This window comes from Strongylocentrotus purpuratus, unplaced genomic scaffold (genome assembly GCF_000002235.5).
Source record: "Strongylocentrotus purpuratus isolate Spur 01 unplaced genomic scaffold, Spur_5.0 spur5_scaffold_16, whole genome shotgun sequence".
NCBI lineage: Eukaryota > Metazoa > Echinodermata > Echinoidea > Camarodonta > Strongylocentrotidae > Strongylocentrotus > Strongylocentrotus purpuratus.
Genome location: NW_022145601.1, coordinates 1,273,902 through 1,298,573, shown reverse-complemented (window position 1 = coordinate 1,298,573; position 24,672 = coordinate 1,273,902). Strand labels below are relative to the sequence as shown.

Below are 24,672 nucleotides of genomic sequence, written 5' to 3'. Positions count from 1 at the left end.
ACTACTTGTCTAAATAGTATTAAAGGTATAGACCAGTTTTGGAAACGCCTCCCTCTCAACAAATGAAATGGTAGCTCTTATTACCAATCATGTGAAAGAATATGTTTTGACTAATTACGTGATGATACACATTTTGCCGGGAAACCGCCTACTAATTGATATATTTGGCAGGGAGAGAGGGGAGAAAGAGAGAGAGAGGGAGTCCAAAAGTCCATTCTTCCTGCGTAACAATAAGCACATGCCCGAATACACCGTCGAGTACCTTATAGTCGCTATGAACAAAATAAGAAGACTTGAAGACACTAAAAGGCCTATCGGATAAGATGCTCTATGGACCATTGCGTCGTGTTGAAGCTCTCATCGTAGAATTTGGAAGACATACAGTATGCATTCCAGTTGACTGTAGTCCGAAAAAGAAAAAAAGATTTAAAGAAGGGGTCATGACCTTGGCATCACCTTATGTGCACAGTAGTAAACAACCGTATATTGGTACATATTTATTAGTTCAAGTACCATTATGATCCCAATCTCAAATAACCCTGTTCGCCCTTAACCTTCTGAGTATTTAGTTTTATCTTTCCGTCAAAGTCATGATTTTGGAGCTAGGTGTCGTGGTTCATTCACTTAGCTCTTAATCCAAGGGGTGAGAGTTCGAATCCAAGCCCGGCACTCACGTCTTTTTGCAAGGTATTGAACCAGATTTGCCACTCACAAATTTCTGGTGTAATAATAAGTGCTAGGCCCTCAGGAAAAACAGCACTGATGCTGACGAGGTTTTCCTGGATACAAAATAGTATTATTATTATCATTCCTATTATTATTGTCATTATTATAAGTAGTAGTAGTAGTAGCAATAGTAGTTGTAGCAGTAGTAGTAGCAATAGTAGTAGTAATAGTAGTAGTAGTATTAGTAGCAATAGTAGTTGTAGCAGTAGTAGTAGTAATAGTAGTAGTAGTAGTAGTAATAGTGAAAGTAGTAGTAGTAGTAGTAGTAGTAGTAGTAGTAGTAGTAGTAGTAGTAGTAGTAGAAGTAGTGTAGTAGTAGTAGTAGTAGTAGTAGTAGTAGTAATAGTTTTATCATTGTTTGATTTATATTATTATCATCATTATTATTCTTATCATTAACATTCTTCTTATTTTTATGATTATTATCATTATTATCATTATCATGGTTAGTTTCACCTTTACCTATGAAGTGAAAAAGGGAAGGGTGCAGCTCTACTCAGGGACTTTTCAAGCTTTTCATCACCTCATATTCGGCCAGGAAGGTGTCTATGAAATGTTATATGTTTTCTCGTGTAAACTGATGACAAAATACAATTGTGGGTCACTTTTCTTTGCTCATTCGCTTTGCTCTTTTGCATAGTTATAAACGTTGATTTGACCCTTACCCCCACTACGAAGATGTGTCGGTACGCTCCTAGTTTTGACCTAACATCAACATTCAATGAAATGCCCTGATTTAAATGGCCTAATGGCTATGGCATGGAGGCCTGTCAACCAATACGACATGTTGGGGTGGTCACGTGATAACATATTTCAGAGTATATAATCGGGTTTCATATACATACGTATACCACGTCAGAAGTTGGCCTTATACGTTGTGTGGGAAACTATATATATATTCGACGTGTATTGGAACATCCCGTCCATTCGGAAGGGAGTTACCAACAAGTAGTGTGTTTGGTTTCTGGGGTTATTTGTTTTATGATACAACTGATTTCATTTTTGTTTTCATCCATTGTACAATGTATGTAATGTAAATGTTTTGAATTATGTCAAGGAAAAACAAAATGTACTTTATTTCTAAAAATTAATTTGTATTGTTTGGAATCAATAAAAAAAAAAACTATTAAAAAAAAAAGTCTGTTGAAAGTACTCATTAATAACTTTATATATTATCTGATCTCGTGTCCAATAAAGTTACAATTCTGAAAATGATTATCCTATGTTGTTTCATAACATCCAATTACAAACACAAATCCAAGGAGTTCGAAGCGGCCGCGGCCCAATCTTATTAAAAGATTAAATATTTAAAAGGAAGAAAAAGAAAAGGGGGTTAATAAAAGGGGGCATCTACTTCCCCCGGGACCTTGATCATATTTACATGATCACACTCACACTAATATTAATGTCAATGGTTTGGGAGTTTAAATTTCATAAATGCAGAGTCAACATGAGCTGACAAAAACTGGCTTACAATTTGGCTGTACTGTCCTGCGTAGCGTCTTTGTCGTGAACTCGAGCCAGAGTATAATAGATAGATAGATAGATAGATAGATAGATAGATAAATGGTATTAACATTAAGGGATAGAGCAACGTCGATCTGGCGCTGCTCTGTGGCTGCCGGGCTCACGATCAATTGGGCAAAAAGAATTTCCGTTTCGGTTTAATAAAATTTGGAGTGGATTATTAGGCTATTATTATTATTATATTATTATATATTTATTGATTCATTTCCATGTATCGCAGTTACAAGTTACTGAATTGTGCATGAATAAAACATTGATGGTGAAGACAATAAATTGCTGGAAAAAAGCAAGTATACATTTCAAGATGTCACACTACAATCTACATAATTATGAAGAGCGTGTATATACTATATACCATTAATCTTATACAATATTTCAATTTAAAAATTTGAGTTAAAAAGAAAGAAAGATGGGAAAGCAGGAGAGAGAGAAAGAAAGAGAGAAAGAGAGAAAGAGAAAGAGAAAGAGAAGAGAGAGAGAGAGAGAGAGAGAGAGAGAGAGAGAGAGAGAGGGGGAGAAAGGGGACAGATGGACAGAGAGGGGAAACAATTATGTACATGTTGATAAAATACAAAGATACATTGCAAGACAAATATGAATATTATAAGGTGAACATTAGAGATATTAAAATATAAATATAGATATGCATCGCATTCTTCATGTCATAAAAAATACATTGACTAACTTGACTAAAAAAATCAGACCTCAAATTTATGAATTAATTTTATACTAAGGAATATGAAATTGTAATTTGTTTCAGAGTATATTAAATACAATCATAAAACACTTTTGTTAAACAAACGGATCAAATCTGGGATTGAGCTATTCTGCATACGTTTAGTTTTGCACCTGGGTTCAGGGATCTTGTTAGTTCTTCGCAAAGTTCTATTGTGTGCTCTTTGGGGTATAAATTGTTTGAACTGGTCTGCGCATAAAAGAGTTTTTTTAAAGAAGGTAACACATAAGTCATTTCGACGACTTTCCAATGTTTGTAATTTCGATTTAGTAATAATGATAGGAGCTGGGTTACCTTGTACTGTACCGCCACATTAGCAGGCACGTAGACACGGGGGGGGGGGGAGGGGCACGTGCCCCCCCCCAAAAATCCCAAGATCGGTTTAACTTTTTTTTAACCTCGATCGATTACATGTATGTGCCCCCCCCCCCCCAACATCAAACTCTGGCTACGGGTCTGCGCATTGGGGAGTCTGACCGGGAACATTAAATGTTACCGATATGGTATTCGAATACCCTGGAAGACAGCCCCTCACGAAACATCACAAACAAAAACCCATTGTCTCCTTTTGCCTGGGACCTTTGTCTCCCACGTATCATTAATCTGTAGAAGAAGATTGGAATTGTGTTATGAACAAGTGTGCAAAAGCTATTAATATGATCACACTTACACTGACATTAATACCAATATTTCGGTAGTCCAAAGTCTTCTCATTTTTGATTGGTCATGTATCCTCACATGAATAATGTGTATACTGAAACTTTATGATATTTCATGTTTCATTTGTCATTTGCTCATATTTGTATTCGCCCTTCATTAAGTCGACAGGTGCCTATGATTCGCTCTTTTTGTTGAGTTGTTAGTATATACAGCTCGCCAGAGTACTCACCATCTTCAGTCAGCCATTTAAAGGATGATTTAAATCTGGACATATCAGTTTAATAGGGATAGTCATCCTGTAATTTGCTGCATCTCTATCTTAGAGCAACCAGAAGACAAGTGTGACTGTAACGTTTTTGGAACTAGATTTTACTTATGGTGGGAAATGAAATGTCCGTGTTCTCCATTCAAACCTACAACATTTGAATTGACGACTAAGACTGTTCCCTAAAGTGCATTAAACCCTGAGACAGAAGAAAGTAAAAAGGGTTATGTGACTGCCTATACACACATTTAGCATTCGAATTCCGTTGAATCAAAGCTTCAATATTTGTATGCTTATTTATCACGTGTGTCTTATAAACAATCTTCATTGTCGTTAAACCAAGGCAGAGAAGAAGGTGAAGAACTGAACATTAGGTCCACTAAACATCCGAACTTACAATATCATCATCGACTCCGTGAAGAAACCTGAAGATGGCATCCACATCAAACGAAACTGTTGGCGGGAGTAAGACCATTCTGTGGTGCGTGCCGAGGGCAATCTCGACGGCTTTCGCAAAGTGTCTCAGCCACATTGAGGAGAGCGAAGTGTGGTTCGAACCCTATACCTTCAGTTATGTCGCAAGAGTAGAGTACGGACTTCACACCAAGCTCGATCTACCTATGGAGTATGAGGGCAATGAAGAGATATTCCACAAGGCCAAGGAGATGACTGATAAAAGAGTGAACACCAAGACGGTGCCTGATCGTCTACCGTAAGTTTCTCATTCGTTCTCGTACTGGTCAGAGCCAGAGGAGCCTTAACCTTGTGTTAGAGCATTATAACTTAACGCCCTTCTGACTCTAATCAGACTAGTTTCACTTTTGTTATTTATTCTGTTGTTGTTATTGTTTTATCTTTTCCTCACTCATATTTCTAACATAATGATATTGGTACTTCCCAAATGGGGACCATGCACATTATCTCTTTCCGTATTTTATCAATGTAGACACAACGTATCAGTAATGCCTAGATCACATTTGCTCTACGGCTAGGATACGGCGGCCGTAGGCCCCAGAAATCGTGATATATCTGCGATGGCCTCAGGATCACCCTATCTATCTTTACATGCCGTACGGGTCGCCGTGGGATTATAACCTTTTTTCATTTCTAGGTTCGCCGTAGCAATTAGACAATTAAACACACCGTAGTCATGACATAGAGCGGTTCCACGGCGACCATACGTCGGGCGTATGATGGCCTTGAGACTGCCTTGCGTCTGCCTTGGTAATTGTCAAAAACCTACGAACGCCGCAGAAACGCCCTAAGACGACCGTGCGTCAACTTCAAATGCCGTACGGCAGCCGCAGGTTTTCTGTCTCCACGAAATAAAAATACGCTGCGCGGCTGCCCTAACATAATTATGTGACCGTGGGAATGCTGCGGCGGTCCTATAATTGCCTTTGGCCGTAGATATTTTAGACCCCGCGGCCGCCGCGGCAAATGCGACCTATGCATAAACATAAGAACGCATTACTGAAAAGTTTTACCCTCATCTAACTGCTATTTCATGTCTACAGTCATTGGGTGGACATTGGGTCGACATTAGTAATCAACTTTTAGTATCACTTGAGTTGATTTAATTGATAATTTGTATTCAAAAGTCAAATCATTAATAAGTGTTACTATGATCATGGACCTATTACGAATGGACGTTCATCGTTTTCTTAACGAATTCATTGTGATTGTCTCCGTCAATGTCGTCTCAATAACATTCCGTACATGTTTCTTCACTTTGATCTCATGATGGTCACCGCCAATAAGTCGGGACAGAATCAAGATAGTGATTTTAACCATGTTAATCTACATGCGCAGAAGATAATAAATCGCTTAAATCATGGGAAATCGATGTGCAGTTCTGGTTAATAATCGGAAATTGTTGTTCCGTGTACTGTGTTCTATTTTTGAACAACATGTTGATATCACCAGATAGGTTTTGTTTTGATTGTTTGTGATTTAAAATCCCGTTTTCCCCAATTTCCTCATAATATTCCTAATTAACAACGCACAGGGCCTTTAAAGATCATAGCCTTCTAATTGTTTTATAAGGTCATTGGTGCGTGCAAAAGTGTGCAAATCAGTAATAATAAATTTCATATCACCAAAATCGTCTGCTTTTCATCTTTGCTGCTCCCCATTGGGGATGTTTTTATTGAAGACATACTCTTACAGAGCAAACCATCCAAACAAAACCCAAGAGAGGGAAACTGCTCCTTTGTCAATGCCCGAAAAATGCTTACACAGTCGTTATTGTTAACAGCTGATTGTTCTCATTAAGATGCACATAATCAGAAGGCGGTGACTACCATTGGATCAAAGAAACAGGCACGTAGACCCCCCCCCCCCCTTTTTTTTTTTACCTCGATCGATTACATGTACTGTATGTGCCCCCTCCCCCAAAAAACAAACATCAAACTCTGGCTACGTGCCTGCAAAGAAAGAATCACGTTGAATGTCCATCCGTAATAGGTCCATGCTATGATCACGTAAAAAGTATCTGAATATTATATTTCTAAATTAAATATCTTATATTTGACCGGTACAGGTATGGATCGGTGAAGCGTCGTCTTGAAGCTAGTAGTACCAAACATGTGTTTGTCAAGGATATGGCCTTTGGGATGACTGATGGGTACCACCAGTTCCTGCCTAAGGGTTACCGACATACCTTCCTCATCAGGAACCCTCAACGCCATATGGTCTCTTATAGGAGGGCAATCTTCAATCATTACACAGAGTGCGGGTTATTGGAAGGTGAGTTTCCTAGCTACAACTGATAATGACTGTCTAATATCGTCAACAAATATAATGATAACAATAATATAGTGGGTTCTTGTATAGCGCTCAGGTCTGTCAGACTTGACACTCCTTGTCCTCCACTTTCATGATTAGTAAAAACCACTCCACTATTACATCACAACGTTACTTCTTTCCTTATTCATTCCCCTCTCTCTTTCTGTATGATATCAATTCACTACACATTGAGGAATATATATGTTTACATTTGAATTGCGTCTAAATCTGCATCAATAGAAAATTCATTTGTGATCACTTGCCCAAATCCTACATTATTTTGAATAGACTGTACGTATTTTCTAACCATTAAAACCATCAGGCGAAGCTGCTGACGAGAAGAAATTTGACGTCGAGCTCTACGACCCCATGTTGCCTAAGGGCTGGCACACTAAGGAGCTCTATGACCTCTGGAAGTACGTCCAAGATGAGAAGATCGATCCTAATCCTATCGTGATCGACGGTGACGACCTGTTGACGAAACCTGCCGAGACGCTTTCGGCTTACTGCGCTGCCGTGGGGTTGCCGTATAACGACAGCTTACTACAGTGGGATGCATCACTTGAGGCTTTCAAAACCATGAAAGCTGCCGGCGATACTCTTCTCTTCGATATCGTGAATTTCTACGGGACGGCCATGAAAAGTAGCTGCTTTTTACCGCCGAGTAAGGAGACACCACGTGATCAACTACCGGCTGACGTCATCAGGGGTTCAGACAAAGTCATGAAGTATTTTGAAGAAATGTATGAGACGAGAATTAGAGTTTAGTTCAGTAAGAAAAGATAATTAACAAATTTCACTTCTATGGGCTTGTCACAACACACACACACACACGCGCGCGCGCGCGCGCGCTCATCCCACACACCTTTATTTTATATCGTTATATATATATGGATTCATTCCAGAAGGTGCTAAATCCAAAGTCGTATCATTACAAAGGAATTAAATCAACTATGGGGATTAGGAATAGGCTAAGTTCTTGTTTATGATGTTTGTCAATTATTACTCGTAAAGATGGTCAGTGCACATTTTCAGTTAGATCAACATGGTTAAATATTTGTATCGAATATCTTTTTATTTAGTTCTTTGTGGAATGAAATCGGTCTTCTTTTTTAGCAAAAACAAAATTCTCCTCAATTTCTATGTATGAGAGAGAGAGAGAAAGAGAATGATAAGGAAGACATTGTAAATTACTAACAGGATTTCAGATAGGTCTCAATGTTTTTATGTCAAAATGGAGGGGGGGCGGTAAAAATAAGTTTTTACGTGATACATGATCATAATTTTCCAGCATTACATGATATTTACAAGGACATGTACATGTACTCCTAAACCATATTGTTCTAACTACAAACATTTCAATATGGCATGAATTCCAAAATGCAACATTTCTCTTTAAGACCCCTTTTTATTTTGTTGTCTTCTTTCATTTTATCAAAAGGTTCAATGTCGACGTTTGGTACTTGAGAACCAGCACATGATTGAATGCGATTGCTCACTTTAATCTACCGATATTGTTTCTGGCGTTATTTGTGGTGTGTAAAGAGTGAGTCTGTGTCGGAGTGTATCTCCGGTTCACCAATATATTGTTCTCCACAGCCATGGCAGATAATATAATATATCTAATTCCCCAGTAGTACATGGGAACGTGAATGATATTTCAAACGTCTCGTTCTGACTGAAGACAGTTTGATAAGTTTCTTTAAAGTAAGGGCAAGTTTTGCATCTTTTGTACTTATATTTCTTTATGCCACTTCCCGCACTGGGTTGTGGTTTACTTGCAGCCCTTGTTAGTATCTTTTCTAGTTTGGGCTTTGGCGTTTACTATGAGGATCAATTTTGACTCTTTAAAAATATGATTTAAATGTTTGTCATTTGACAAAGCGTCAATTGATCCCTTTATCAGTTTGCGAACGTCAGGGTTATTTGGATTATGGTTATGAACAAATTAAAAAGATTCAATATTATCATTTTTTCGGGAGTGAGTTTCTCGGCTTTTTGGATACCGTTCTGTATTAAACATAATACTTGATTCCAATAAACATTTCTTGCGGACTTTAATATCTGAAACAATAGTGCACATTAATTTCGTCTCGCTTAATTGTAAGAAACATTATAGTTTTCCTTTATCTTGTTTGACATGATTTGAAATATAACTACTAATGTGTGCCTGTTTTTTTGAGGAAAATGTTTTTCGATCATTTTATTTTTCATAAATTCAATCAGTTGTATTTGATGTACGCAATATATTGTTTCATGTGTTATCATGTCAAAATTCTCAAAGTATGATATTAACTGTATTATATATTGCATCCTCTTGTGTAGGTTTTGTTTCTCCAAATGAATCCGCGTTTTAACAAAAAAAAGTATATCCATGTTCAAATGCATTAGCTAATTCTATTTTAATAAAATGCCTAGAAAACAAATACATGTCAAACCTTTTATTTTGTATCTATTTAGCGGAAAATAATAATTTGATGAATATTGCTATTAAGATGACTAATAATAATGATAAGAAAATTAATCAAAAGAAGAAACACAAACGTAATAATATTTTCAACATTAAAAAAAGAGCCCGTGCAATCCCAGGAGACTTTTGGAATTCATAACCTTGCTTTATGCCTAAGTTCGAAATTAGCTCAAAACAGAAGTGAAACAAAAATCACATGCTAACAAGAGAAAAAAGACATATCTACACACCACATCCGTTTCCTTTCATTGTTATAACATAATAGAAAATTAATTAAAAAAAGAAACACAAACGTAATAATATTTTCAACATTAAAAAAGAGCCCGTGCAATCCCAGGAGACTTTTGGAATTCATAACCTTGCTTTATGCCTAAGTTCGAAATTAGCTCAAAACAGAAGTGAAACAAAAATCACATGCTAACAAGAGAAAAAAGACATATCTACACACCACATCCGTTTCCTTTCATTGTTATAACATAATAGAAAATTAATTAAAAAAAGAAACACAAACGTAATAATATTTTCAACATTAAAAAAAGAGCCCGTGCAATCCCAGGAGACTTTTGGAATTCATAACCTTGCTTTATGCCTAAGTTCGAAATTAGCTCAAAACAGAAGTGAAACAAAAATCACATGCTAACAAGAGAAAAAAGACGTATCTACACATCACATTCATTTCCTTTCAATGTTATAACATAATGTTATTTCCCGTCGTCTTTCCTCTGATTATAATAATAATAATCTGGATTTATATAGCACTTAAAGGGATAGTTGAGTTCTGTTGCAGAGGGCGCTACACAAAATAATTTTGTTGTGAGATAATGAAAAACTGAGTGTCAAATTTGAAAGAACATAATATTTAAATGACAAAATCATCTTTGTTTGATCAAAATCGGTTCAGAGACGGCTGAAATATAACGATTTCTAATACATGTGTACCACCACAAATAGGCCTATTAGACATTTTGAAAAATTTAAAAAAAACTGTTGAAAAAACGAAATAACGCCGTTTATGTCGTATTTCAGCCAATGTCGATATTGGCTTTTTTGTTGGCATTTTCGTGTTACTTATATTACCCACAATTAGTCGGCTCATGAATTGTTATTTTTAATTTCATAATTAATTAACGGTCACCGTGTTTTTTTTAAGTGGAGCTGAATTGGTATGAACGTATTGGCTAAATTTCACACATTATGGGGTCTAAAATTACCTTCATAGCAATTTTAGGTTCTAAAAGGGCACAATAAAACTAATGTCTGAGATAAGAATAAGAGCAATAATCATGCACATTGAAGGCATTTGCGGTCTAAAAACAGAACTCAACTATCCCTTTAATAAATTTCAAGAATGATAGGATGAGATGTAGAATTAATTGTTTTGACCTCTGTGAATTGAGCACTGATCCATGACAGATGTATCCCAGCGCCATCTTGCAGTATGAGGGGCGTCATAGCTTATTGAGAGAGATAGGTACGTCACCGGAAGTTGCTCCTCATTGGTCAGTTATTTCCCTTAGCTCCAAATGGGTTCGTCCCATTAAAGCTTATCTGCCGTAGTTTACATGGGGATTACACCGCCCTGCAAGGTCACTGGACAGGTGGTTATCTCATCAACTCAGCTCTCAGTTAACATAAGAAAAAGAGGATCATGGGGGACCAATGGTCACCGATTAGGTATTGTTTGTTATATAGAGGGCGCAAGTAGCTACAAGAAGTGCAGTGGGCCTTTAAAACTTTACATGGGACGGAACTATTCTGATCCCCGCGATCCAACCTATAACCGCGCTCGCATGCGCGTGTATACGCTTGTCGCAACTACTTGTCTAAATAGTATTAAAGGTATAGACCAGTTTTGGAAACGCCTCCCTCTCAAAAAATGAAATGGTAGCTCTTATTACCAATCATGTGAAAGAATATGTTTTGACTAATTGCGTGATGATACACATTTTGCCGGGAAACCGCCTACTAATTGATTTATTTGGCAAATTATTATATGTATCCGGACTGGATAGATATCGCTTAGTCCCATAAACATCTTTCTGTGTACAGTGCTTGTAACTTTACCAAGACTGGGCCAAATTTCTTATCATTTTGATGACTCCAGAACCTTGCAGTACACACCAATACTTTCATGCAATCGCATGACCATAACTCAACTTTACCTTTAAAGCCTATGGGAATGAGAGAAGTCAATAGTCGATAAACCTATCAATAGATCTAATAAAAATACGTCACTCTCATCAACTTGAGTTATATGTATATCATTACATGCAGGATAGATCCTATGAAATGCCTCTTTACAGTCTCTACAATATCTATCCACACAAAAAAAACCTCTACAAACTGTTTGAACAAAATTGACTAGGTAGTTGGTATAAACTTACAATCTCTTACTTAAAAAAAAACACCATGCAAATCATTAACAAATATACAAAGTATACAAAATACGCCTATACAAATTATTTCAAGGTAAAAGACGATGTAAATTAAATTAATTCATCTAAAATAAGAAGAATAAAAGGGCCATCATTAAAAGCTTGACAGGTTGATGGCACGTCCGCATACACGTAGTTTCATATCGATGGTCTACACCATATAAAATTATAGGGTTGCGTTCTATTGATGTTTGTATGTACAACAATTTGGTTTGAGCATACAAAGTGCTTGATACTTGGTCGTACGACCTTCATGTTTTCACATTGACAATGATTTGTTTGTATTACAAATGGTTTATTCAGGATCAACCGGCAAGGGTACTAATTTAGTCAAAATTAACTGCTAATAATAGACGAAAATAAATGGAAGGGAGGTGGGACTGGGGGAGGGAGGGTTCCTCCTCCAGGCCTGGACCGCCACTGATCATCTGAAGTTAAAAAGATAGATGATAATAACAGAGAGAGATAATTGGAGGGGGAAGAAGGGAGAGAGAGAGAGAGAGAGGGGGGGGGGGGCCGGTGGGGCAGGGAGAGAGGGGAGAAAGAGAGATAGAGGGAGTCCAAAAGTCCATTCTTCCTGCGTAACAATAAGCACATGCACGAATACACCGTCGAGTACCTTATAGTCGCTATGAACAAAATAAGAAAACTTGAAGACACTAAAAGGCCTATCGGATAAGATGCTCTATGGACCATTGCGTCGTGTTGAAGCTCTCATCGTAGAATTTGGAAGACATACAGTATGCATTCCAGTTGACTGTAGTCCGAAAAAGAAAAAAGATTTAAAGAAGGGGTCATGACCTTGGCATCACCTTATGTGCACAGTAGTAAACAACCGTATATTGGTACATATTTATTAGTTCAAGTATCATTATGATCCCAATCTCAAATAACCCTGTTCGCCCTTAACCTTCTGAGTACTGTATTTAGTTTTATCTTTCCGTCAAAGTCATGGTTTTGGAGCTAGGTGTCGTGGTTCATTCACTTAGCTCTCAATCCAAGGGATGAGATTTTGAATCCAAGCCCGGCACATTATTATAAGTAGTAGTAGTAGTAGTAGCAATAGTAGTTGTAGCAGTAGTAGTAATAGTAGTAGTAGAAGTAGTAGTAGTAGTAGTAATAGTAGTAGTAGTAGTAGTAGTAGTAGTGAAAGTAGTCGTAGTAGTAGTAGTAGTAGTAGTAGTAGTAGTAGTAGTATAGTGAAAGTAGTCGTAGTAGTAGTAGTAGTAGTAGTAGTAGTAGAAGTAGTAGTAGAAGAAGTAGTATAGTAGTAGTAGTAGTAGTAGTAGTAGTAGTAGTAGTAGTAGTAGTAGTGAAAGTAGTCGTAGTAGTAGTAGTAGTAGTAGTAGTAGTAGTGAAAGTAGTCGTAGTAGTAGTAGTAGTAGTAGTAGTAGTAGTAGTAGTAGTAGAAGTAGTAGTAGAAGAAGTAGTATAGTAGTAGTAGTAGTAGTAGTAGTAGTAGTGAAAGGAGTAGTAGTAGTAGTAGTAGTAGTAGTAGTAGTAGTAGTGATAGTATTATTGTTTGATTTATATTATTATCATCATTATTATTCTCATCATTAACATTCTTCTTATTTTTATAATTATTATCATTATTATCATTATCATGGTTAGTTTCACCTTTACCTATGAAGTGAAAAAGGGAAGGGTGCAGCTCTCCTCAGGGACTTTTCAAGCTTTTCATCACCTCATATTCGGCCAGGAAGGTGTCTATCAGTGGCGGATCCAGCCGGCGGCAGGAGGGGGGGGGGGGGCAATTCGTGTGAAATTTTAGCGCCGACTCAGCCGGCTGGTGAATAAGCGGGGGGGGGGGGGGGGGGGGGTTAAGAGCACTTTTTTTTCTCTCCAGTTTTTGAGGGAAAATTTAGGGCCGATTCAGCTGGCCGGTGAATAAGTGATAAGTGGGGGGGGGGGGGGAGGGGGGAGGGGGGGGGGGGGGGTGGGAGAGAACTAATTTTGTTTCCCAATTCGTGAGAAAATATTTAGCAGCGATTCATCAAGCCGGTATAAGCGGGGGGGGGGGGGGGTCATGGCGAGAAGAACCACTATATTTTTGTTGATGGTTTTTTGTTTAAAAAAAAGGTTAAATATACGTTATTATCCTATTTTTTTACCGATTTGGGGGGCTGGGTGGGGGGGGGGGGCGGGTCGGAAAAATCGCCACGTGGATCCGCCCCTGGTGTCTATGAAATGTTATGTGTTTTCTCGTGTATACTGATGACAAAATATTATTGTGGGTCACTTTTCTTTGCTCATTCGCTTTGCTCTTTTGCATAGTTATAAACGTTGATTTGGCCCTTACCCCCACTACGAAGATGTTTCGGTACGCTCCTAGTTTTGACCTTACATCAACATTCAATGAAATGCCCTGATTTATTTGCTTAAATGGCCTAATGGCTATGGCATGGAGGCCTGTCAACCAATACGACTTGTTGGGGTGGTCACGTGATAACATATTTCAGAGTATATAATTGGGTTTCATATACATACGTATACCACGTCAGAAGTTGGCCGCTACGTGCGATATTTACTTGACCCCCTTCTGTTGTGTGGGAAACTATATATATATTCGACGTGTATTGGAACATTCCGTCCATTCAGAAGGGAATTACCAACAAAACAACTCACCGGACTTGTGCGATCAGTTTAGGAGTGACATTTAGTACCTAAATCAAACAGTAGGTAGCCAGAAATCTGTGTCGAAACTCTACTTTGTGCGTTCTGCAGTAAGTTGTTCTGATCATCGCAAACTCACTTTTTATCAGTTTAAAAAAGGAGTTTACAGTGTATGTTTTTTTTTCTCCAAAGACCCATCACAGTGAAGTGCACAGAATTTTAATCGGTGATCATCCAGCCGAATCCGATTTGTACATACTGTTATCTATTTCAGTAAATGTGTGCCTACTGCGTATCAAGAACCTATTCCACTAGTTAGCCATCTGAAAATCGAAGTCACTTTGTTAACACGGATTAGGGAACCGAAAAAAACAAGCAAGGAGAATCAGTACTGCTAGAGTGTTATTTTCTTCATCGACGGTTTAAAAACAAGAAAATGTCTTCTCCAAATGGGACTGTTGGCGGGAGTAAAACCATTCTGTGGTGCGTGCCGAGGGCGATTTCTACCGCTTTCGCTAAGTGTCTCAGCTTCATAGATGAGAGCGAAGTGTGGTTCGAACCGTTTACCTACAGCTATGTCGCAAGAGTAGAGTATAAACTGCACACCAAGCTCGATATCCCCATGGAATATGAGGGTAATGAGGAGATCTTCCAGAAGGCCGGAAAATGGTGGATATGATTTCACAATCAAAGAATGAAGCTGATCGTCTGCCGTGAGTATTTTCTTCGTATTATTTCCTTTCTTCTTTCTCCCTTCTTCTTCTTCTTCTTCTTCTTCTTCTTCTTCTTCTTCCTCTTCCTCTCCCTCTTCTTTTCTTTCTCCTCCCTACATTCTCCCATTTTACTTCTTCTGCTTCATCTTCTTCTTCTCATTCTTCCTGTTTTCGTCCTCCCCTTCTTCTTCTCCTTCTTTTAAAATCTTCTAAATCATTCCCTCCTTCCTTGTTTTCATTTTATTTGTATTTGCATCTCTTTCTGGTACCCTAACCCTCTCCCTTTTTTAAATCTTTCACATGACACCAGTTGGATTCTGTTGGTTGTCATCGTGGCGAAAAATGACCCTTTTTACACAAATTTTACAATCGTGATCATGATCATGATCAACACGTTTAATCGAATGCCGAAATAAAGTGTGTTAATTATAATCCGGAGCAAAACTTTTGATTTACTTCCTTATTCCTCCCCCCCCCCCCCAATAAGTGAGTTCAATTACCTATTTCGTGTAAATTAGGCAAAAGGAAAGGACATAAGTTTCAACCAGGGTGACGTCCTTACGTGGAATGATTGTAGTCCTTCTAGTTTCTATATTATTCTTTATTTTTCATTGAATTATACTATATAAAATACTACTATTCCAAAAAACAAAAAACCAGCAAAACACCTCGCTTTCTGAATATGAGATAACAGTTGCCCTATTACTGATAGTCTAGAATCTCAGAGAGGGAGCTTCCAGATGCTACCCCCCCCCCTTATACGTTTATAAACGTTGTCTCTATAGAGGACCATGCTAGAAAACATTATCATCACACATTTTCTCAAAGCTACTAACCGAAATCCCATTTCAACCCTAGATTAAACCCAAATTCTAACCCTAACTCTAACCTTAAATATAAACCTAAAACTCACTTGCAACCCTATAAAATACGACTTTATATCTTTTACAAAAAAGGGCAAAGACGAATCGCCACCGGAGGATATGCTGTAGCACCTCATTGGTACCACCATCATCACCATCCCTCGTTATCTGTTACTTCTTAAAACTAATGCTTAAGCTATAGGATAATAATAACCGAAGCTCTTTGGTGTTAGAGATGTTATCTCATTATGTATTATGCGCTATACAAGAACTGAATATTATTATATTTTATTATATTTCCATTCTTTTAATAATGCATTCTCTTCATTACATGCAGATACGGATCGGTGAAGCGTCGTCTTGAAGCTAGTAGTACCAAGCATGTGTTTGTCAAGGATATGGCCTTTGCGATGACTGACGGGTATCGTCAGTTCCTACCTAAGGGATACCGACATACCTTCCTCATCCGCAACCCCCACCGCTCTATCCTTTCATACCGAAGGTCCATGTTCAAGCAGTTCTCTGAGCTAGGATTGTTAGAAGGTGAGATCACGCGAGGGGAGGGGGGTTCCTGGAGACATTTTAATTGGGGAGGGTTTTTTGGGGGGGGGGGATTGGGTTTTAAGGCAATTCAGTCAAAATTGAATATTTATGCCTTTAGAGGGGACTCTAATTAACAGTTTAAATGGAAAGTCCACTCTGAAATTAAGTTGGTTTTGATAGAAGCAGCACAATGCGAGAAACGGGTCAGTGAAAGTTTGAGCAAAACCCGATTGAAAAGAAAAACGGTCCCCTCCCATTTGCCCTGTTCTATAAAACTTCAAAAATAATATTTTTCCTTAAGCAACTTCGCATCATTCATTCATCCTGTGACACAAATCTATTCCGTCATTAATAACAAAGAAAGTTAAAATTTATGAGGAGCTCACAAGATACGTCACAGTGTTGCCACTTTGTGTCTCACTGATGATAACTTCATAAAACTTTCCTAATTTTAATTGGAGATTGCTCATACGTTCACCTATTTGTCTCTCTCATTTTTCTGATTTCATTGATACCAACTCAATATCAGGGTGGAATTCTCCTGTAACGGAAAATTTGAGTTAACGTACAACATATTGATATTATCTATGAAGTGCTGTATAATGGAGAATTTTATTATTCAAAATTAAAAATATTATTTCTACGCGATTCGATAATGGAGGTACAGAGACGTTTTTAAATGGGTTGTCTATAAGAGTTTGATGGAATACATGACAACATAATTATCTGCCCAGTCAAAAAATCACCCAGTCCCAATGTTATTTTTGTTGGAGTTTGCAATAAGAGCGTATTTCGTATTATTGAAGATGCGAAGGTTGTGTGTTTGTTTGTAAGACTTGAGTTTTAACAATTCTGCAGTTTACTTAGGGGCTTGACCGATAAGCGCTTTATAGACAATCAACAGAGTCTTGATTGCAATTCTTTTGCATACTAGAGACAAGTGCAGATCTCTCAAAGAGGTGTGATCCGGGAGATGGAGCGTGAAATTCCATTTGACCGACGGTCAATGAGACCGAAATCCCACTAAACAGACGTATATGGGTACGTTTATTGGGTCTTGCCATTAGATATGTACATAGCGTACCCCATTAACATACCCCACTATCGAACCCCACTATACGATCGCGATTTGCGAGATGTCGCGTTTATCGTCTCTTCACGATTCACAATAAAGGCCTTGTCTTTGCACAGCTGCTCTGCGCCGTTTGACCCGGGAAGCAGACAGTTTCTCGGAGGTCAACTTCACACACATGCTTGTACAACAACATGACACAACACATGGCGCGCTAGCCTCCGAACCGGAAATTAACCTGGGAGGTCCGATTTGTATGTGGGGTTCAAAACATCATCTCTCAGAAACGTGATTCTGGCTGTATGTCACATTCAAAACACACCTTTTTGCGTCTTTAGATATGCCCATATCTAAAGACCTTTAAAAAAGACTTTGCGTTTATCACCTACTAAATGTGCCTGAAAGACGTTTGAGAAACCTGATTCTAGCCAAAAATTTGGTCAATAAACGCACCCTTGGTCTAACAAACAATGAGACAAGTTCGTGAGCCTCGCAGGCTTTCACACGTAAGTCCGCATCTGATAAAAGCTTCTACTAGTCTATTGCACTGAGCAGGTTTCAGAGGGAAACGAGTTTCGCTGCGTGCGAAAGTTTTACAAAGATTAATCGGTAATTCCTTCCAATCCAGTGTACGTATGCGAGCATTGGCGCAATGCTTTTGGCAATGGTTGAGAGTATGACTGTATGACTGTGATGATCTTGTTTCACTTTTATCGATAGGTGAAGCTGCCGACGAGAGGACATACGATCTCGAGCGTGATGACCGCTTTTTTGCACCGGGATACTTCGTCAAAGAGGTCTATGACCTTTGGAAGTACCTCCAAGACGAGAAGATCGATCCTAAACCTATCGTGATCGACGGTGACGACCTGTTGACGAAACCTGCCGAGACGCTTTCGGCGTACTGCGCTGCCGTGGGGTTGCCGTATAACGACAGCCTACTACAATGGGATGCATCACTTGAGTCTTTCAAGACCATGAAAGCTTGCGGTGATAATCTTCTCATGGATCTCGCGAATTTCTACGGAACAGCCATGAAGAGTAGCTGCTTTTTCCCGCCCAGCAAGAGCCCATCACGTGACCAAATGCCGGCTGACGTCATCAGATGTTCTGACAAAGTTATGACCTGTTTTGAAGAAATGTATGAAAGTCGATTGAAAGTTTAGGGAGGTAGAAATAAAGCAGTGTCAAGAGACGTACAACATTAGATCTGATTGATACACGAATCTAGAACCTTTCTTCTTCTGTCTTTCTATATATATATATATATATATATATATATTCTTATCTTTCTCTGATTTTTTTTTCTTTCCTTCATTCTCTTTGTTTCTTTCTCTTAATATTCTTTCTCTCTTTATCTTACTTTTCTTTTCTGCTTTCTACTCACTTTGTGGCTCTACCTCCCTCTTTTATTTTGCCATTGTGAACCCTTTCCCACCTTCTTTCTTGGTATCCATCAAACATACTTGAGACACGGGTAATACAGACTCTGAAATTTTGTATTGAAGGGGTGGGTATGGTGCGTTTTATTAGTTTATGTAGTTGGTTTGGAGAGGAGGCAATCGATATACAGTCAAACCTGTCTACAGCGACCGCCCAAGGGAAACACAAAAAGTGTTTTTTGTAGACAGGTTGATTTGGTACATGTTTGAATGAGAAACCATTTTCAAGGGAAACAAAAAATGTGGTCCTCCGAGACAGGTGGTCTTTGTAGCCAGGTGGTCACTAAAGCAGGTTTGACTGTAGTATGCTTTAGGGCTACTATATTGTATATGTTATATGGAGAGAAGAAAAATCATATTAACCTCTTCAATATATTTTACAATGTATTCAATATCATTCACATAATATCTCTTGATCCAATATTGAATGTATGTCCTATTTTGTAACAAATCGTTGCCCATAGTTTCTTTAAAAGATTTACAACTAATATTTGGAGAGTCACTACGGACCCGTATCATAACGATCGAATTATAAATAGAGCCAATATTTAGCCAACACCAATTACCAGTTTGGAATGAAAAATAACGCCAACATTGGGTTAATAGCTTTGACTTTGATCAAAAGTCGTTGTCTGCTGTATCTAATGACCGATGTTTAAAGGTAGGTTTTATAATCATGTTGGTAAAGGGTCCATGGTGCAATTGTGCCAGTGTGAGAGCTGCTCCAATATTGGAACTATAAGATAGTAATAATGCTGATTGAACTCGTCTTATCTTGATTGTGCTCTACACCACATGGGCGTATCCAGGACATTGTGCGGATGAGGGGAGGGGGAGCACCGTTCTGAAAAATTCATACTATGAGGTAAAACAAGTTTGTTTATACCACATTGGATTTTACAATAAGTGCCGTGGTGTAGTGTTTCATTCACTTGACTCTCAGCACAAGGGTTGAGGGTTCGAATCCCAGCCTGGCACTAACTAATCATAATACATTGCTTTGTTATGCCTTTTAGTAATACTTTAATTCACATTTGCCACTGTGCACCCATGTGCACAGGCGTACCAGGCGTTTGCTAGGGTAATACAAATTGCAGGGCCCTCAGGTAGAACATCGTTAAAGCTGATAAGGCTTCCCTGGGTAAACTACTTTATTGCACTTGCATGAATATGTATATTAAGTATAATATATGTGTATAGCTGCATCGCTGCATCATTATAAAGTATTTTATGACTGCATTTGTTTGTGTAATCTCAAATTAAAGTCAAGTGAATTCGTACATCTGATCATATTGATCTTTTTATCTTATGAGTGGTCTTGTATTGTCAGTTAGTATACGTGTGGTATTGATAAATGTGCTTATAATTGAAAGGTCATTAACATATATTAACATTTTGATTCGAACATGACTGTTTTTTACAAGATTGATGATATCATATGATATTTATAACAAAATTATCACGGTTTTATACTGAAATGTGGATGGATATTAAATTAATGGAATTTCCATTGATATCTTTTTGGCATAATCTATTTATGAATTTCATGTTGTGTGTTTATTTTTTATTTTTTGTTGTTGTAATGGATGCCTTTGCGCTTTGAAGCGAGTGAAGACATTTAACCATACACAATTATTATCAAATGTAGTTAATCACAGTCTAATTACTAAGGAAGGACATTGATCACTTTTTAATTCTTCTGAGGGATATAGTGTGGTACGGTATGTCACTGAAACAGCTCACGTAGGACTTTTGTGCAAAAGTTGATATTTTTTCCCTATTGCGCGTTATATATGCCATTTTGGCGCCCAATATGGACCCCCCCCCCCCTCCCCAGGGAAATGAAGGAGGGGTCTGAAAATTTGAACCCCATCACTTTTGGCGAATTGAAGTCAAAACAGAAACAAAAATCAACTTTGGCGAAAAAAAATCCTACGGGATTACAACCCATACCGCACTAATATCGTAATATAATAGAACAAACCGAGAAAGGATCTTTGTGACATAGGATTACATGAACGTTCGTGAAGGTTGGGCATAGCTAAGCCCGGTGAACACGAGCTAGGCTACGTGTCCAAGGTATGTACGTAATTGTCTGTATTATTTGCTCAAACACCTGTTACACCAAGGAGACCGACATTGATCAGACTCGCACCTGCAGACAGAGCAATACAGTCCAACATATTAATACCACACGTAAACACATCTCAAAAGGAAACCCAACCTCTAATTCCATCGCTCAAGAATGAACTTTACTCACTTGACCCCCCCCCCCCCCCCCCCCTCCCCCTCCAGTACCCCGGTGTTTACTCGTGCAAGGGAGAGGTCACTGCTTGAACCTGAACTTTGGTCGACTTCATGTCACGTGATCACTGTCCGAGACGTCCCTCCATACAATTAACTGCATGCACGTTGTACACCGTACATGGATTGTTCGTGTAAATAATTATACACCGGCCCGACTGTACGCAGATTCATGCAGGTAAACGTTCATATTCAATTTCCTTACTTCCAACATTGCCTCAGAAATAATTTGTTGATGTATTAAGTTAAATCTATCTACCTATAGCTATACACGACCTTCATCTATCTACATGACGTGGTCATTCGTAATTTTCATGTTATACCGCGCTTATAATAATGATGTATTTTTAATTATGATATGTGTATAGGGTCTATTTGTATGGTTTATACATCTGTCTCAATTCAGCCACTGGCTGCAACGAAAAAACGATAAAGAAACCACCAATGCTATCCAATACTGTGCGTTTCGTTTCAGATCATCCAGACTTGAAGCCGTGTCGTCTCTGTTGAAGGCCTAATAGTGTCATATGCCCCATCTTTCCACGGTTGCTCCCCCCCCCCCCCCCCCCCCCTCCCCATACTCCAACAGAAAGTGTATGTTACAATCCATGCTCAATTCGTGATACTTGCAGATTAGGAATATTGCAAGCGCTTTCATGATACAATTTGGGTTATCAACATTTGGACAAGGTAACGCGGAGAATGTGTTCTACAAGTAATGATGGCGTCAGTAGCAGGACCATTCTCTGGTGTTTACCCAGGACCATCTCTACAGCTCTAGCCAAGTGTCTCAGCCACATTGAAGGTTGTGAGGTATGGTTTGAACTCTACTGCTACTCCAAAGCAGCGACGATCGAGTATAAATACCAGTCCAAGCTCGACCTCCCGACGGAGTACGCAGGAAATGAGGAGATCTTCCAGAAGGTCAAGGGAATGATGGACATCATGGCAAATAGTCCATTCGAAGCCGATCGCCTCCCGTAAGTTTGTACCGTCTTTTTTCTCATGGACGTTGAGCTCTATCTCCTTGTACCTTCGTCTATAACTCGATTGTTATGATTTCCTTTCCCTTTAAGAATGGTTGAAATTTAACAAGGAATCATAGCATGTCATATGTTTCAAGATGTATGTGATAAGCATGCCCCTTTTGTTGAAGTAATAGTAGGAGGAAAAAGAGAAAGAAACTATATGTATGAAATATGATAAGGACCAAGTGGTATGAAGTAACTACCTTTTTTCTAAACAGGAAGCAAAGGACATTTCTGGCAATTATCGAATAATCTCTTTTGGGATAGCCCCTTGATAAACAAACAAACCAAATACATGCCGTATACTATACAGAGATCTGTCCAACACTCTTCTTAATTCATATACTTCTACAGATACGGATCGGTAAAGAGTCGTCTTGAAGCTGCTACTGCCAAACACGTATTCGTCAAGGATATGGGCATGGCGATGACTGAGGGGTACCGTGAGTACCTACCCAAAGGGTACCGACACACCTTCATCATACGACATCCAGATCGAGTCCTACTCTCCTACCATAGCATGACGTATAAACATTTCTCTGAGCTAGGAATACTGGACGGTAGGTTACCTCTATCAATCTAATTAAATTCCATTCAGTTTAATTAATTTTTTCCATTAAATTAAATTCACTTCACTTCACTTCAATTTAATACAAATTTAATCCAATTTATTTCTTCAGTTCCATTTAATTCAATTATCCAATCCGGTTCAACTCTCACCAATCACATCCAATCCGATCCAATCTGTTCCAACTGACTTGAAGTTCAATTTAATTCTGTTAAATTAGATTAAATTAAATTCAATCCGATTCTATTCAATTAAATCCAACGATTTTCAATCAAATCCATTTCTATCCAATTTGATCCGATTCAATTCAATTAAAATATTTTTTTTTAGTCGAATATTTTTAACTTCAGTTCAATTCAATCAAATTCAAATCAATTCACACCCCCACATTATCCAGGTCTAGCAGCGCCCCTGTTATTCAGTACACTTGTTCATGAATATCTCTAGGCCTGATTCGTAACAGTACGCTAATTTATTTCAACAGGTGACGCGGCCAACGTGAAGAAGTATGACATCGAGCACGATGACCGCTTCTTTCCACCGGGCTTCTTTGTCAAGGAGCTCTACGACCTCTGGAAGTACCTCCAAGATGAGAACATCGAACCCAATCCTATCATTATCGATAGTGAGGACTTGTTGGCGAATCCCGCGGGAATGCTTTCGGCTTACTGCAATGCCGTGGGGTTACCGTACGACGACAGATTATTAAAATGGGACGCCTCAAGCGAGGTATTTCAGAAGATGAAAGCATCGGGTGACCAGCTAATCCAGAGTATGGTCAATTACTACGGGACTGCTATGAATAGTACATGCTTCAACCCGCCTAAGAAGATGCCATCACGTGATGAACTACCACCTGACGTCATCAGGTGCTCGGACAAGGTCATGAAGTATTATGACGAAATGTATGAATGTCGACTCAAACTTTAATGCATGATGTTAGTGGCTGGAAGAACTACTATAATTAGAGTACAGATATCAATAGGATTTCAATGGGAGTGAATTTCAATAGGAAGAGAGCCGTACATTCAAAGCTATTGTCCTAATGGCGGACTGATGAATATTGATTAATCTAAATAGGTCAGGAGAGCTGAGGTATTTGTTACTAGGTCATCGTGACTGTTTCATGGACCAGTGATGGCCTGGTGGTAAAGCCGCTGTCCGCAGTACGTGGTAGCTTCAAATCCCGCTGGCTTCAATATTTTTGTTCGGACTTTGAATTGCAAGATCGAGTACGCAATCTTTCTTTACTGGGTGCTAGCCAAATTTGCAGTTTAAAACTCAAACTAATAGAATGTTATCCGACATGGTAAAAGGTAATACTGGGTGTATATCATGACTATATTCCGTTTTCCTATAGCACCTATCAGTATCACATTTTGATAACGTCTATAGCGCTCCCAACTTTAGAAATTATTACCCCGGCTATAGCTCCGGCAACCATAATCAGCACACGGTGCATTTCAAGTGTTGCGGATGCTTAGCGTCTTGCCAAAGGACGTTAGTGGTGTGGCAGAGATTCGAACACCGTACCTTGTGGATTCCAGTCCAGAGACTGAACCCCTTCTGAGACCGAGATCTCCATAAACCACTGGAAAAAGCATGAAGCTTACTCTGAGCATGGCCAAGAGGCTAGGAAATCCTCAGAACATTGTACTTTAAAGCCAAATCCAGTTGATTCTTATTAATGAGTAAATGTGGATTCCATGTTATTTAGTATTTGATAACATTTCTGTAAATAAACTTGATCTTGGATCAATTATCAATATTTTCTTGATTATACTCCATTGTTGTACTTGCTCTACTGAGGCTTAATTAAAAGACTACTGGTTCATCGTGGTTCAACAATTGAGAAGAGAGAGAGAGAGAGAGAGAGCACATTGAACTTAGCCTGTAAAACAAAGACAAATCCAATCG

The 24,672-nt window shown here is 38.6% G+C and overlaps 3 protein-coding genes across 3 annotated transcripts; all 3 read left to right on the top strand.

Annotated features, from left to right (window-relative positions):
* Positions 1-4,345: 4,345 nt before the first annotated feature.
* LOC105437840 (branched-chain-amino-acid aminotransferase-like protein 1) lies at positions 4,346-7,559 on the top strand. The gene is made up of 3 exons (XM_011664920.2): positions 4,346-4,626; positions 6,457-6,662; positions 7,024-7,559. Exons 1-3 carry the CDS (start codon positions 4,346-4,348, stop codon positions 7,467-7,469), a joined length of 933 nt encoding a protein of 310 aa, XP_011663222.2. The 3' UTR covers positions 7,470-7,559.
* A 6,548-nt stretch (positions 7,560-14,107) lies between these two features.
* Positions 14,108-18,677, top strand: LOC100891992. The gene is made up of 3 exons (XM_003728996.3): positions 14,108-14,935; positions 16,136-16,341; positions 18,134-18,677. Exons 1-3 carry the CDS (start codon positions 14,889-14,891, stop codon positions 18,577-18,579), a joined length of 699 nt encoding a protein of 232 aa, XP_003729044.2. The 5' UTR covers positions 14,108-14,888; the 3' UTR covers positions 18,580-18,677.
* Positions 18,678-21,163: 2,486 nt separating this feature from the next.
* On the top strand, positions 21,164-24,434 carry LOC100891910. Its single transcript, XM_003728995.3, has 4 exons — positions 21,164-21,337; positions 21,635-22,139; positions 22,542-22,747; positions 23,240-24,434. Exons 2-4 carry the CDS (start codon positions 21,862-21,864, stop codon positions 23,683-23,685), a joined length of 930 nt encoding a protein of 309 aa, XP_003729043.1. The 5' UTR covers positions 21,164-21,337; positions 21,635-21,861; the 3' UTR covers positions 23,686-24,434.
* The last annotated feature ends 238 nt before the right edge of the window (positions 24,435-24,672 follow it).